We start from the raw sequence: 14,100 nt of genomic DNA on the forward strand, positions 1-14,100 counted from the left end.
TCACCCCACTTCAAAAGCGACGCCCTTCAGGGAATCACTTAGCAGCTTGAAGCAAAGCTGGGATTTGTTGCATTGAAGAATATGTAATGTTTTTGTGTAGTTTTAGCCGCACGCAAACACCCCTGTTCTTTGCTCAGTGCAAGTCATGACTTTTGCAGGGTGTCCAGTGTAGCTTAAAGCACCGGACTGTGAAAACCTGAGCCCTGATAGTTTTGATAGTATGTAACTGTATGAAACATTCTGCTGGTGCAAGAAGTCCATGAAATTTCTAAGGTCTTCAGTTACCTCTGAATTTTTGACTCTGATTTAAATTTAATGTACTGGGTATGTAATCCCGAGTTAAAGAGCGACTGGATTCTGACTTCATTTTAAAGCAGTGATTCATTGGTAGTTATATTGTAAGCATGTGTGGCTTAGCTTGGAAAGCATAAGAAAGAAAGGAGCAAAGCTGTACCTGCCATTGGCTTGCTTTATTCTGTCATGGGTTCGAAAGACCAGGATGAGCAGAAATCCCTCTCCAAGCTGGAGCAGCAAGTAGAGTAGTGGGAAGAAGTACAGGGGCTGATGATCTCTGGGGCGAAGGCGACCTTGAGGATAGCTGAGCAAAGCTGTGCGTTCTGGCAGCCAGTTTCCATGCACAGTCTGCCTGCAACTGAAGGAGAAAAAAATAGATTACAGATTAAAATTGCTTTCAGACAACTGAAAAAGAACCCTGCCCACCTTGCTGGTGTATCTGCCTGTGCCTAAAAGCTGCTCTGTCTGGAAAAATACTGCAATCCCTAGAAGGTTTTGCCTCCTGCTCCCCTTGCAATGGGCAGAAACAGATGATGTTACAAATGTGAACTTTGTTCATAATGGTATTGGAAGCCTTGTGTCCTGCTCTGGACTCTGCATCTTCTTGCAGGGAAGGAACCTCCTTCTGAGGTCATAAGAGTCCAACATACGAAGGTATAAAATAGGACTAGGAGGATTCCTACCTGGTTTAGGTAGGATGAGGAAAAGAAGGAGGAGCAGGTTTTGTATGCCAGGTTTTCATTCTAAATTCCTGGGGCTGTATCTGAATGCACTGACTGGTTTGGGGTAGCAATCAGCTGGGGACTAATTGTGTCACTTGGGGTTTGAGCTCTGTTGGTACTTCTCAGTTCTTTGGATTTGGGGTTTTTTGGGTTTGGAGTTTCTTTTGGTGCTAATAATTCTCCCAGCTTCATTACTGAGACCAGAGGTTGGAAATATGTTTAGCAGGTCACTAGTGACCTTAAGACAAAACAATCCATCTGCTTGTTCAGTGAACCTTCCATGGTGATCAGGTGCCTGTGTCAAAAAAAACCTGCTTAGCTATTCCTCCCTCATCAGATAAGCCAAGCAGAGGTTAAAGTAATTTCTCTTCCCACTCAAAGTATGGGAGTCAATGGCTTGGGACCAGCTTGTACTGTGTCTGGTTGTATTCCTAGGTCCTATTTTGGGTGACTGGGGTCAGTGTTCTACAGAAGTATATCCCTAAAATCCATGTTTTCACCATTGCTCCACGAAGCAGAGCTGCCATACTTCTCTGTTCCTGACAAGAGAGAAAGAGGGGAGGTAGGTGTGGAAGAACATACCAGTCATCGAGCTTGAAGGCTGCAGAGACAGCATAGCCCAGCAGGAATCCAGTGAGAGGCATTAAGGCAGAAGATCCCAGGAGGTGTTGCAGTGGGGATTCTGTAACACGCGTATCAAACAAGGAGTCCCGTGGAAAAGAAATATATATGGACGGATTCTTGGTAGATGTTTCAGAGATGTTTATTTCTCCAGCCGCAGGGCCGGGGCTCTGCCGAGGAACTGCTCAATCACGGGACCTGAGGGTCCCTGCCCACACAGGGGAACACAAAACAACCGATGGGGAACAAGGCTGAGCAGGGGCAGGGAAATCCCGTGTCCGTCCCAGGGCCCCTCTGCCAGGGCTACATGGCAGGGGGAGGAGACCCCGACAAGGAGGGATGGTGAGAAGACGACCATGATACAGCTTCCCATGTTGGCCACAGATAGAACAATTATAGCAGCAGATGACAGTAGAAGCATAACCATCCCTGCCTAAAATAGAAGTGATTGAGATGAGGACAAGAGAGAAATCCCCAGCAAAATCGGGCTCAGCTGTTAGAAGCAGCTGTACCCAGTTCCCCGTCCATCACGTGTGAAGTACACAGAGGGCATAAGTGACTTTCATGGACGTAAATGTTACCAGTAATCAACAAGAGACCGTCACGGGCTGTTACCGAGAGAGACCTTAAATAACCAAATACCTTTCTGGTCTGTATGTGAAATGACTGGTCTTGCTGCACAAGCTGCTTGCTTCTCAGGCATTGCTACATGTCTCTGTACAGGTCCCTTTGTGACTCTAGTCCACCCCAAGCAGGTGCCAAGGAAGCCACTTTACTCACAGGTAGAGCCTAGTGGAGTTCTTGAGTTAGACAATAGTGTTTGTGGTTGTCTGGATTTCTGTTTTGCTGTTTAAATGCCTGATGTATAAAGGAGGCAGGGACATGATTCCAGGCATGAGTGGACACTTGGTGATCTAGTGGCTTCTGTTGAATAGGTATCTCAATGACTTCAGCAGCAACATTGTGATTTGGTTTTTGCCTAGTGCTAGATGTCTGAGAACAGTGGGGTGGGTTTCATTTGTTTTGGGATGGTTATTGTGTGTTTGGTTTTTATCTGGGTCCTGCTTTGGTTACAGCAGTAGTTGAGGGTGGTGCCTATGAGGTTCATTAGTGCTGATACAGCAAAAAACCCCCAAAGTTAAAACTGAAGCCAAGGAGAGCAATGTAGGAAGTTGGCTACAAAATGTCTGCCTGGAAAATACGGAGAACTTCTCCTTGGGCAAATATCGTAATCACTGAAGTGGTGAAGTGGATGTCTTGAGCTCAGTCCTCAACCCTGTCATTGATTTGTGTCATGTCTTAAAGAAGTTAATATGTCTGTGATTCTATGTTTGAAAACTTCCTCAAGGCCCTTGACTGAAAGGCCACTAGCACAGGATAGTTCTTACCTTGGTGACAAAGCCAGTGTACTGTGGTTTCTTCTCATTCAAGATGATGCCAATGGCACAGGGGATTAACATCAGCACCATGGAGGCGATTATTCCTTTGTAAGGTACCTTGCCCTCCAAATCACCCTCATAGAGTCCTCCTGAGTAAAGGTACAGAAGCAGTGGCAGTAATCCAATTGCCAGGACCATTGAGCATGCGGTCATAGCAGCACTGAGATGAAGAAAGGACCCCTCAGTAGAAGAACAACACTTTTTAAAAATGGAATATGCTCATCTGATTACTTGCCGGGACAGATGATTTTAATGTAAGACTTTACCTTGCTTTTTCCCAGCTTGTCACTGAGATCTCCCCAACATCACTGACAGGTTGTAGAAGGATGTGATATGAATGGAGAAGTGAGAAGATGACTCAAGTTTCACACAAGGTGAGAAAGAACCCTTGTCATGGGTACAGTTCACATTTCAGAAATTCACAACTGAGAGAAAAAGTAATACTTTGCATTTTCATGCTGGATCTTGCTTTATTGCTAGGGTTTGTTGGAGAGCGGTGTTCTGCTAGTTCAACGTTTCTCCCTGATGCAGCCTCTTCAGGCAGCATGACCAGTTTACACAGAACTCCACGGATACATACAGCATATATATATGCTCTATGTACTGCTACATGGAGCTGAAAAAGTGTTCCTGCACCCATGTCATCAAGAGCAGCATGCCAATGCTTCAGAGAAAGGAACAAAGTCCCGTTGTAAACAGGGACAAATTAACTTACCGAGCAATATGGGTGCTTTAAAAATGTTTTGGACTTGTATTTTAGTCTTTGTCCAGCTTCTTGCGGCCTCCTTATATTGATTAAATTAGTTTCAGAACCAGTCGTATGACTAGATTGGCCTGGACAATCAACGGGTATGTAGCTTTCCTTACCTGAGGTTCATGTCCCCTCTCAGTGCCAGGCTAAAGATGTTGGAGAGGTTTCCCCCTGGGCAGCAGCCACAGATGAAGATGGCCAGGGATTCCGAGGTGCCCAGCTGGAAGAGCTTGCCCAATAAGAATGCTGTCAAGGGCATGATGCTGTACTGAGCCATTATGGCTATTGCCACATCTTTAGGTCTCCTGAGGTGAGTTGTGATCTTGGCTATCTCCATTGTCCCAGAGACATCATGTTGATGAGGAGGACCACGATAAGGATTACATTCAGGGCTGTGTCTGTAGCCTGCTGTCCAAATGCAAAGAGGGTGGTGCCACACTGGTCAGAGAGGTGCTGCTCTGCGTGCAACCTGGGCTCCACAGTTCTGGGCTATCAAAAGCTCCCTTGGTCTTGTTCATCTTGCTGAGGGGTTAGGAGGCCCCTACTACTGTAAGTGGCTGGGCAGGTGAGGGAAGGATTGATTCAGAAGTCCAATAACATAACATTAAATTAATGCAAGCAAAACATGAGCTCTCTTTCAGGACACCACTCTTACCCTTCAGCAGCTGTTGAAACAGAAATCTGTGTTTAGAGCGATCAGCTGTGAACCCCATTCACTTTGGAAATATCCTGTGCAGTTTGTGTAGCTTCTGCTCTGGTCCTCCACCTCCTCCAGCATCCACCCTCACAGTGAGACAGCTGCTGAGAGCAAGACAGAGACAGTTCAAGGTGGGTAGAGACGACAGGTAAAGACGGGCACTTCATACAAAGGAAAATGAACCAGAGCTCCTCTCATCCACATGATACTGCTGAGGCCAATGCTTGAAAACATGATGCATCCAGGGTACTTTATTTTTAATGAGATTATAAAATACTTATTCTTCTGGACATAAATAAATCTTTTGATAGCAAAGTCTAGGAAGAAATTACTCTGTGGGTGAGTAATTTCTCTAGTAAACTCTTAGGGGCCTTCATGTCTCTTTTCCTGATGTGTTGTCTGACACTGTCTAGAAATTTTTTGGTTGCATATAGGAAATAATTCTCCGAGCCTTACCAACATTGAAAATATTATTCCCTCCTTAGCACTGAGGGAAGGTTCTGCATGGTAGGAACCTCAACTGACTTCTGCAGTGCAAGGCTGGGCTCGATGGGCATCCAGGCCATCCAGGACCTGGGGTGTTCTGCACTGAGATCCAGCTGGGGCTGCAGACATGACACAAACTCTCCAGGCAAAGGCAAACAGGCAGCTGTCCCCCCACCCCCAGACTGGTCCCTGTGTGTGCTTTCAGTACAAGGCTGCACGGCGTGACACACTCAGTGCTCTGGTGTTCAGGGAAGCAGGGCCTGAGCAGCTGCTGCTGGGGTGGGAAGAGGGACTGGAAAGGTGGTTGATCCTCCAGCTTCTGCAAGGGTGTCTGCTGCTCATCCTGTCACTGCTCCCTGTCCCTGGCTTCCCTACACCTGCCATGCTGGGGAATGGCATGTTGCCTGCCTTGCCCTCAGGTGTCATGCTTCCTGAACCCTCGGCAGGTTTTGCCTTCATTTAAGGCATTTATTGCCTTCAGATTCACCTGAGCCATCCCCTAGCTCAAGGGAGGGACTCTAGAAACAGACAGAGCCAAGCGCATTAAACTAGAGCAAAATGTTACCTTAGTGCCAGTGGATGCAGCTGTGGGAAGCTTTGGCAGATCACCCGCTGCTCCATCCTTTCCTGGCTGAGCTTGGTGAGCAATAGTACTCTTCAGTCCTTCTGCTTCAAGAAAATCCCCCTGGTAAGACCCTGTCCTCTGCTTGCAGGATCTAAAGCCTGGGTCTAAAAGAAGCCTCACAGATAGGGAAGTTGTTGTTAAATGATAGTTGTACTAACAGGACTGGGGAAGGGATTTTAACCGGGGAGGTTTGCGGCACTGTGGCTGAGCTCTAATTCCTTTGCTGGAGGGCATTATGATGCTGCAGTAGCATGTCCATTGCTTCTATTCATCTGGGAGCTCAGCAGGCTCAGCCTCTGCAGCCCTATTGCTCTGGAAACACTGCTGGAGGCAGGCAGGAATGTCAGAGCTGTTCTCCGTGTTCCTCCCCACTTGCTCTTGCTTTGGTTGGGAACTTTGTTTTCCAGGCAGGCAGCCAGGCCGGAAAAGCACCACCAACAGCTCAGGAGGCTAGCACAGGCATCCCTCATCGGGGGAAAGGAGCAGTGCCTGCGGCTCCCAGTGGCTCTGCACATCCATGCCCATGGCTTCTCCCTTCTTTGTGAGCACCACACTGCCATTCTTGGGGACAAGGGTGCCTTCAGCAAGTCACAGATGGTGCCTTGAGCCCCCTGTGTCACTGTGGTGACAGAGTAGTGCCTGGGCTCATTGCTGGGCCCTGACCGAGCAGGTGGGGCGAGGTGGCCTGCAGCACTGCGTGCATTTCGATTTTCTGCGGGCATCTGCAAGACTGCCAGGCACAAGCAGGGGCTGCCCAAGCAGCACACAGGCAAGTTCCATAAGAATCGAGAGAAAGTGCAGGAGCAAAGCTCACAGCAATTCCTTATCTCTTTCTATCCCTCTCTTCAGGATTTTTTCCCCCTGTGAATCCCTAGCCTTCCTAAAGAGATGCTTGTTTTTCACTGTGTTTGCCTTTCAGCTGTGTGCTGAATTTTGTAAGAAATGCAAAAAAAGTCAAGACAAGCAATTAAGTGGTTATAAATTGTCACTGCCTTGGCAGCACCCCCTCTTCCCCTAAACTCAGTGTAGCTCAGGTTTTTAAAACGACAGTGTTCTGACACTCTCATCCTTTGTCTTTGCAGGGCTGTAGAAGAATGTTTCAATGACTCTAATAATTAAAAAAATGCCTGCTAGTTGTTCATTGTTCAAGCATTCCTGCTGGTTCCCTGTAGTTAATGGAGAAAACACCACAGGAGCCAAGGAAGAGACTGGTTGAGGAAAGCAGAATAAATTAGGGTCGTTATTTCACACTGGTTTATGCTTGGACATCCAGTTATTTGACATGGGCACCAGAGCTGGGAGTTTGCATTCAAGAGCCAAAGAGCTGCATCTCGGCTGTAAAGCTGCTGCTCCCTGCGGTGGGACCTGGGAAAGGGGATGGCTGAAGGGATGGTTGGAGGAAGGAGCATGCTCTCATGCCGGAGGGCAGCGGGCCCGGGTGTTGCATGGGATCGCTGCTGATCTCGTGCCCAAGTCATCTGCCTCGGTTCAGAGGATGCTTTTGCCTTGCAGAAGCTGTCTCTTTAATCCTGGGGAAAGCGTGCCTTTTCCTTCCTTCCTTCGGCCACTTCCCGGAAGGGCTGAGTTCCTAAAAGGCAAACTTGCAGCTGCTCCTGCAGCGTTGTCCGCCTTTCCCCCGGGAGCGGAGGGGCGCTGCCCGGCCTGGCCCCGGCTCGCAGGGCTCTCCTGCGCGGCTGCTGCCGCTGGAGGGCACTGGTCGCATGCCCAGCGCCTCGGTGCTCGCCCAGGAGAGCACGCCGCCCAAAACACACCGCAGACTGCTTAGATCGCCTTGGCGAAGTAAGATGTTCCCAAATTCAGAGGTACGGTCTAATGCAGTAGGCATCAAGGGATGCTTACCAAGCCGGAGGCATTGAAGGAAGTATTTAAAAAAAGAATAAGAAAATGTATACAATTTTGCAGACTTCCTGTTGGAGCTCAAAATGAGCTGTGTTGTGCTTTTTTTTTTGTTTGTTTGTTTGGTTGGTTTTTTTGGGGTTTTTTTTTTTGTTTTTGTTGGTTGGTTTGTTTGTTTTGGAAGGAGTTAGTGCTTCATGCTTTCATAATGTAGGTTCATAAATTCATCTGATAAATACAAAATGGCTTATGTGCCCCTTTCAGTGGTGGGGAGCTGAAGTCCAATTTCTTAGTTTGCAGCTGGGATCATCATCTCTTCTGTGTTTTTACAGAATTTAACATAACCTGAGCTCAGTCCAGTGGTTGTCCAAAGGCCCTGTTTCAGCAGATGTGCCCGACAGGAGCAGTGGTGCTCAATTATGTCAGATTTCACACTGTTGGCCCACAATACAAGACATGACTTTGACCTCTGGTGCCCACATCTTGCTCAGGTAAGGTTTGTTAAAACAGTGAGAACTGTACAGTTCTGTGCTTGGCTAATGAATTTGCTCATTTCTGTGTGATTTTGAGGCAATTTGCCCACCACAGCCCTGCCCACATGCAGGCACTATGCTGGAGTGGGGACGGAACAAGGAGAGCTTCTGCAGAGACAATCGTGATTTGTTATGACCTGTTCCAGCGGTGGCTGAGGGCTTCGTCCCAGCTGGAGACCCAGGCTGGACACCCAGGCTGGACTCAGCAATGTCAGCCAGAGCATGTGCCAGTTGGTCAGCAGTGAAAAAGAAGCTTGCTCTGATGCCTCCTCTCTGTTAGGGAGGTTATTTTAAATTTGAGTTTGCTGGGCAGGTAGGCACTGTTTATACCTTGAGCAGTGTAGGAAACTCTGTAGAAACAAATGCTGCTCCTGAGAGTGTGAGGTGCTTCAGCCATTTAGACAAACATTTCTATGATATCAGTACACGGAATCTTCCTCTGAATTTCTAGAGTGAGGATTTCCACCAGCACTGGGAAGTACCTGAAGGCCTTGGTGGGTGGGAAGGGCCCTACCCCATCCTTTCAGTGGTGTTACTACCCTAAGGGATTTTAAATTACTCCAGACAGAGAGCTCTGGAGAAGGGTGATGTTTATAGTCGGCAAGCCCAGGTTGCCATGGATTTCTGGCTGCTCTGCTAGATTCTCTCTTTCCCTAAGGAACCTGTAGCAGTGGGCAATGAGATGATACATGGGAAAGATTCGTTTTCACTTGGTGGGAAGCAAGCTGCAGGTTTGGGGCAGAAACCCCCCTGCTGAGGGGGTTGAGGGGAGCACTGGGGGCAACCCATGTTCCCAGATACAAAGGGTGTTCCTGGTTTTTCCTACCTCTGCCTGCAGGAAGTATGTCAGTGTGGTGTTGAAGCAGGGCAGATTTTTTGTGAAAACCTCTACAGAAGGAAGAGTGCTCATGTCTGTGATGGTTATTTTTCTCTGTAGGAAGAGATATTTTTATTGTACAATGTAGTTAGTTATTTACTATGTAATTAGTGGGTCTAGTTAATCTTAAATATTTAATTTCTTTAGGGACCAGATGTCAAAGACATCTTCAGAAAAATTTGACAGCTTAAGTTTTCTTGCAACTTTGATAAAATGCTGTCAGCAGGACATTCCCTAAACGTGTCTCCAATCTGTATAGCCTTGACTATTGCTCTTAGCTTCTCAGGAGAAATGAACCACCTTGTCTACTGTTCGTTTGACCTTTGCAGGGTGATAACTATACAGAAAATCCTGTGTTCTCTCTGGGTCACGTGAGAAGCCTCTCTCTCTTGTCAGAGCTGCTCCAGGCAGCAGAAGGTTGCCCAGTCACTTGCCTAACTTCCAGCTGTGGATGCCGTACACCTACAAAGGGCAATTGCACCTTGGGCTGAGGCAAGTGTGTTCTTTTGTATCAAAGGTTATATTTTAAATTATTTCATTTGGTAGATTGTGCTCAAGTTCTAATGTCATAGCTTTAAACTGCTTCATTAGTGACATGAACTAGTCCTCCTTCCTATGTATTGAATATGAAGATTTAATACAGGAGATGGTTAGGAAAGTGGAAAGTAAGAAATAAGGTGTTCAAGAATAGCCAAGGATTAATGAAAAAGTCCGAGACCCTTATGCAAGCCCCTGGGGAGAACCAGGAAGTCTATGACAAGGTAGACTCATCACCCATTTTTTCCCCTCCTGCTACTGCCCAAGCTCCCCTATGAAGAGCAGCCAAATTAACTTCATAAGTGAGAGAAATTTCCACATTAAGGAGAATGCATGGAAACTACCACCAGAGTTACTCTTAGAAATAAGTGCCCAGGTGGCTGTGTGGGAGACCTCTAAAATCACGAGGAAAAACACTCTTTTTTTTGGAGAAAGAAGTAACATGTTAAGTAATGCAAGTGCAAAATAGAACTATGTTTAAAAGCATACCTGACCTTTTAAGACCAAGCTGACCTTTTGGAGTTACAGGGCTAATAAGGAGGAAAATGGTGCTGCTACTGTGGAGGCTGTGGCTTTGCTTGGTTCTTGCCTGTCCCTTCAGGCATCCTGGCATCACTGACTGCCGTGCCTAGAAATGACCTTGTCTCTCTTCTCTCCTACACTTGTGGTTACTCATGGACTTTGCAGGGAAGCCATAGACTGTGTGTATTAGGAGGTCAGACTTCTCTCTCTCTCTCCCAAAGGTGTTAGGATGTTCAAGAAGATGACATGTCAGTTTCCTTAGCAGCAAAGGACTCCTTGAGAGGTAGAAATGGCTGCAGCAGCCACACTGCGCATTTTTGTGAGGCTCAGGAATGAAATGCCATTGACAGGATGGTTGGAGTCACTCTAGATCTTGCTCCCTGCTCTGTTGCTGTCATCTGTGTGGGAAAAGCAGTGGGGAAAGCTTCCAAAGTGATTTGAGCTTAATAAGAGAGAAGCACAGCACATTCTTGGTACATAAGCATTTTCTTCTAAGCCTTCTTCTGTTTGCATGCACTAAAAGGCTGGTGTAAAAGGCTCCCACGGGACACTCACGGGGGCATCCTGAGTGTTCCAGCCCAAGGGAGTACCCCAAGTGGACATGGAGGACAGCAGGGATTCACAAAGCAGCACCATAGCTGAGGTGGGGCACCTGAAACCACATCCCAAGGGATGTTTGAAGCCTGGGTAGTCCTGGACTGCTGGCCAAGCTCGTGTGATCCACAATCCATCAGTGGAGAAATCCTAAATAAGTATCTGTGTGTTCAGCAGCACTTGGATATGGTGACCTGTTTGTTTACAGAGTAAGCTCTGTGAGTGCTCACTGCTGTGGTTCTGCCAACGTTTTTTAGTTTGGATTTGTGTGCTCCATTTACTTTGTTCCCTTTTTCTTCAACCTGTACTTGTTGTGACTGGACCCTGATTCAGTCTGAAGAGGGAGGATGTGCAGAGTTCATGGTCTTCACTTGCAGGGGAAGAGAGCTGGACCTATTTCCTTGCTTAGCGTCCTGCTGTGGGATGCAGGCAAGCCAATTTCTGCCTCTCTTCCACCATCCTGCTAAAGCCCTGTTACCTCTTCCTGGACTGAGCTATTGGCCTTTCTGCATGGTGCAGATGTGCCACAAAAATTTCAAGAGGACTGTCGAAAAAACTTTTCTTATTTGTGTACTTTATCCATCTGCCATCTTTGGAAGCTCCTTAGGCCCGCATGGGCTGAGGTCTGTCTAGAACAGCAGCCTCTGGGTGGCTGGATCCCAGTTTGGGTGCCAAACATACTCCCGGTCCTCATGAATATTTTGCTGAGTTTCTGGGCTGGTGGAAATCTCGCATATTAGGCACTGCTATGTTATTGGTATTCCTGTGGTCAGCCCCTGTGCTTGGGGCTTGTCCAGGCACCCAGGCAATGGCAAGCCAAACCCAGCAGTGCAGTGCAGTGCTTTTGTCTTGCTTTAATTAATTAGAGTAGGACACAACTATTAGCAGCATGGTTTTGTTTCCATTTGTTCATTCTGACAGCAACTGAAGGAAGCCATTATCTCTACAAGAGGATGTTTCAGCAAGCGTTAGTGTAAATAAAGCTAACAGGATCAGTGCAAAGGAGAGGATCACGTTCTCTTAAGGACAGCAATCGATAATCAGGATGTTACATGCCAAATCTCTTCAAGAGGCATTGATAGCGGGTTCACACTCAGATCAGCCTTTAATCTTGGAGGATCACTGACCTCTTTACTGGCTGATACACTTCCCACAGTCTACCTGCCCTGTAACACAAGTCTCCCTGTAAGACGCGTAGCAGATCGTTCAGTGCCTTCAGACACAAAGAAAAGAAGTTGATGGCACCCACCTGCCTCTTTTGGCCAAGACATTTCTGTATGCATCAGGCTAAAGATGGGAGGTCAGGTGTGGGCTTGACACTGGATAATATTTCACAGTCTTCCCCACTCCATGAGCAGCAGCAACATTGAGCACACCATAGGGTCCTAAAAACTGTGTGCTCCTCTGGCCCCTAAGCCAGGGACAGCAGCCTTAGTTTTAACTTTCCTGCAGCACTTGGCTGCAAGCAACATTTTTATTGGAAGCAAAATGACACTGAAGACCTGTTCTTCTTGCTGACAAATAAAATACTTAAGCACTGTGATGTTGGTTAAAAAATCTTCTTAAAATTTTTTGTGCATCCCTGGAGGAAAATGACGAGATGTATACTGCAGGGTGTTCATTCTTGAGATCTCCAGTGTTTCCTATACCCCTCATTTCAGTGTAAGTCTTCTGATCTTTGCTGTTTGGCTCAAAGCTCTGGGCATTAGGTGAGCTACTCAATTTTATTTTACAAAAAAAAAGTTTGTAACCCTCAGGGATTTGCAGAAAAGTTTGAAAATGTGATCATAAACTTCAGGAAACCAGAGTGCAAGTAGGAAAAGCTCAAATGTTTGTAATTTTCTTTAAAAAACAGAACAAAATGCCTCACAATTTTAAAGCTGTGATTCTCTGGAGCCTGATGCATAATTTTTGAGTATGTGGGGTTGGCAGTGCCGGAAAGGATGCTTTTCGCTGCCCAGATCATAGTTTTCTGCTGGGAATTTTAATTACCAGCTTTAACTGTTTCTGCACCTTTTTCTTGGCTGGCCTCTCCTGCAGCTGAGGAGCCTCTCCCACCTCTGGGGGCTTGGAAGGGCAGCCAGAGGTGGTGGCAGTGGCCAGGATCACCCCAGTGGCAGAGGCTGGGCTGTTCTGCCTGGTTGTGTCTGGCCACATCCTTCAGACCTGCTGGGCAGCAAAGCTTCTCCAAGGTCTTGCAGCCCGCTGTCCAGGTGGGGAAGGTCCAGGGACCTCACCAGGGGCAGCAGCACCCCTTGTCCCCCACTCAGTTGCAGAGAGGGGGTGTGAACAGCTTGGCTTGGAGGATTGTCTCCCACCTGCAAAGCTTGCTGTAGGGATGTGATCTTCCCTGAGGGCTCACGAAGGGCAGAGGCTCTTTCCTCCAGGGGCTTGTTTGCACGGCTGGTGACTCCTGGGAGTGGGGCCGCAGCGTGACCCTGCACTCGGCAGGGCACAGAAAGGCACGGTGCCTTCCCAGAAATCCTGCAGGGATACAGCAACACTGCTGGGCTCTTCCTCCTCTGCTTCTCCCTTCCCAAGCCACCTCCCTTGGGTACTGCTCTTTCATATTTTTAGAAAGCACAGTTGATGTTTTTCAGCACTGGCTTTGCACATCAGCAGCCATTGCACAACGAGCTCTCGGGCCATTTATTTCGCAAGCAAGGGCTGAACCCTGCGACAGTGTTTTCCGCCACCTCGTCAGGAGCACTCTGGGCTCTAGCTGCTTCAAAATGGCAGCTATTGTTCCGTGTCTCTGCCCTGCTTGAAACCAGGCCTCCCCCAGACATGTTTTAATAGCTCTTCTCTGTGATCTGTTTATCCCCACGTGCCTTCAGGGGGAGTGGGGAAGGGCTCATTCCTATTTTAGGCACCAATGCACCAACATGCTGCAAGCAGCCCCTTTCTCTGCCTCCCAGCTTTCTGAGGGAGTCCTAATTTAATCTAGCATGAGTGCCTTGCAGAGCTGGAGGGTCTGGAGGCTGGCCATGCTCACTACACCAGGGTCTGTGCTGCATGGGCACGGGCCAGCCCATCCTTTACAGAATGATGCCTGCAATAGGGAAGTTATGCTGCGGCCTGCTCAATCAAAGATTTGAATTTATAAAAAACAAAATATTAGCCCTCGGGATAAAGGAAGGCAACAATGAGCAGCAGCTTTGTTTTACAGCTAGAGGATGACCATGGAGATTAGTGGAGCCATTTATTACTTTTGGTAAGAGAATTGGCAAGACAAGTAGAAAACTTCAGAGGCTACAGGCTGGCTGGGCAAAGTTCAGTTGTCCTTCCTCCCTGGCTGGGCTTGGGGACTCAGTATGTTAATAAGGTGCACCCATATTAACATTTTATATCCATCATTTCCCACAAAAATATCTTATTACAGAGAGCTTGTTTCTCCACCCCCCTATAGTAAGCAACTGTGGGTCGTGTGGGTCCTGTGAAACCACCCTTAGCTAACCCGTGCCTATCTCCAACTAATCTTTCAGGGTTCTGACTGTTTTCACATTTTCTCAGCTGGGCTGAGCGCCCTTCCAAATTGACAGCCT

General features: G+C 47.4%; 1 protein-coding gene and 1 long non-coding RNA gene across 4 annotated transcripts; one reads left to right on the top strand and one right to left on the bottom strand.

Annotated features, from left to right (window-relative positions):
- Positions 1 to 294: 294 nt before the first annotated feature.
- SLC10A1 (solute carrier family 10 member 1) lies at positions 295 to 4,345 on the bottom strand. Its single transcript, XM_048308419.1, is given in 9 exon segments — positions 295 to 563; positions 566 to 639; positions 641 to 652; positions 1,599 to 1,682; positions 1,976 to 2,070; positions 3,026 to 3,236; positions 3,944 to 4,166; positions 4,169 to 4,250; positions 4,253 to 4,345. Coding segments are annotated over 9 exon segments (1,056 nt in total). The 3' UTR covers positions 295 to 381.
- LOC125328165 lies at positions 3,228 to 10,743 on the top strand. Of its 3 annotated transcripts, XR_007204572.1 has the most exons (5): positions 3,228 to 3,450; positions 3,967 to 4,137; positions 4,469 to 4,655; positions 7,825 to 7,983; positions 9,232 to 10,743. It is a non-coding gene; the product is annotated as an uncharacterized LOC125328165 (long non-coding RNA). The 3 variants fall into 3 exon arrangements; XR_007204571.1 differs by having other exon boundaries at positions 3,967 to 7,458; XR_007204570.1 differs by having other exon boundaries at positions 3,967 to 4,655.
- Positions 10,744 to 14,100: the final 3,357 nt, after the last annotated feature.

This window comes from Corvus hawaiiensis, chromosome 6, assembly GCF_020740725.1.
Source record: "Corvus hawaiiensis isolate bCorHaw1 chromosome 6, bCorHaw1.pri.cur, whole genome shotgun sequence".
NCBI lineage: Eukaryota > Metazoa > Chordata > Aves > Passeriformes > Corvidae > Corvus > Corvus hawaiiensis.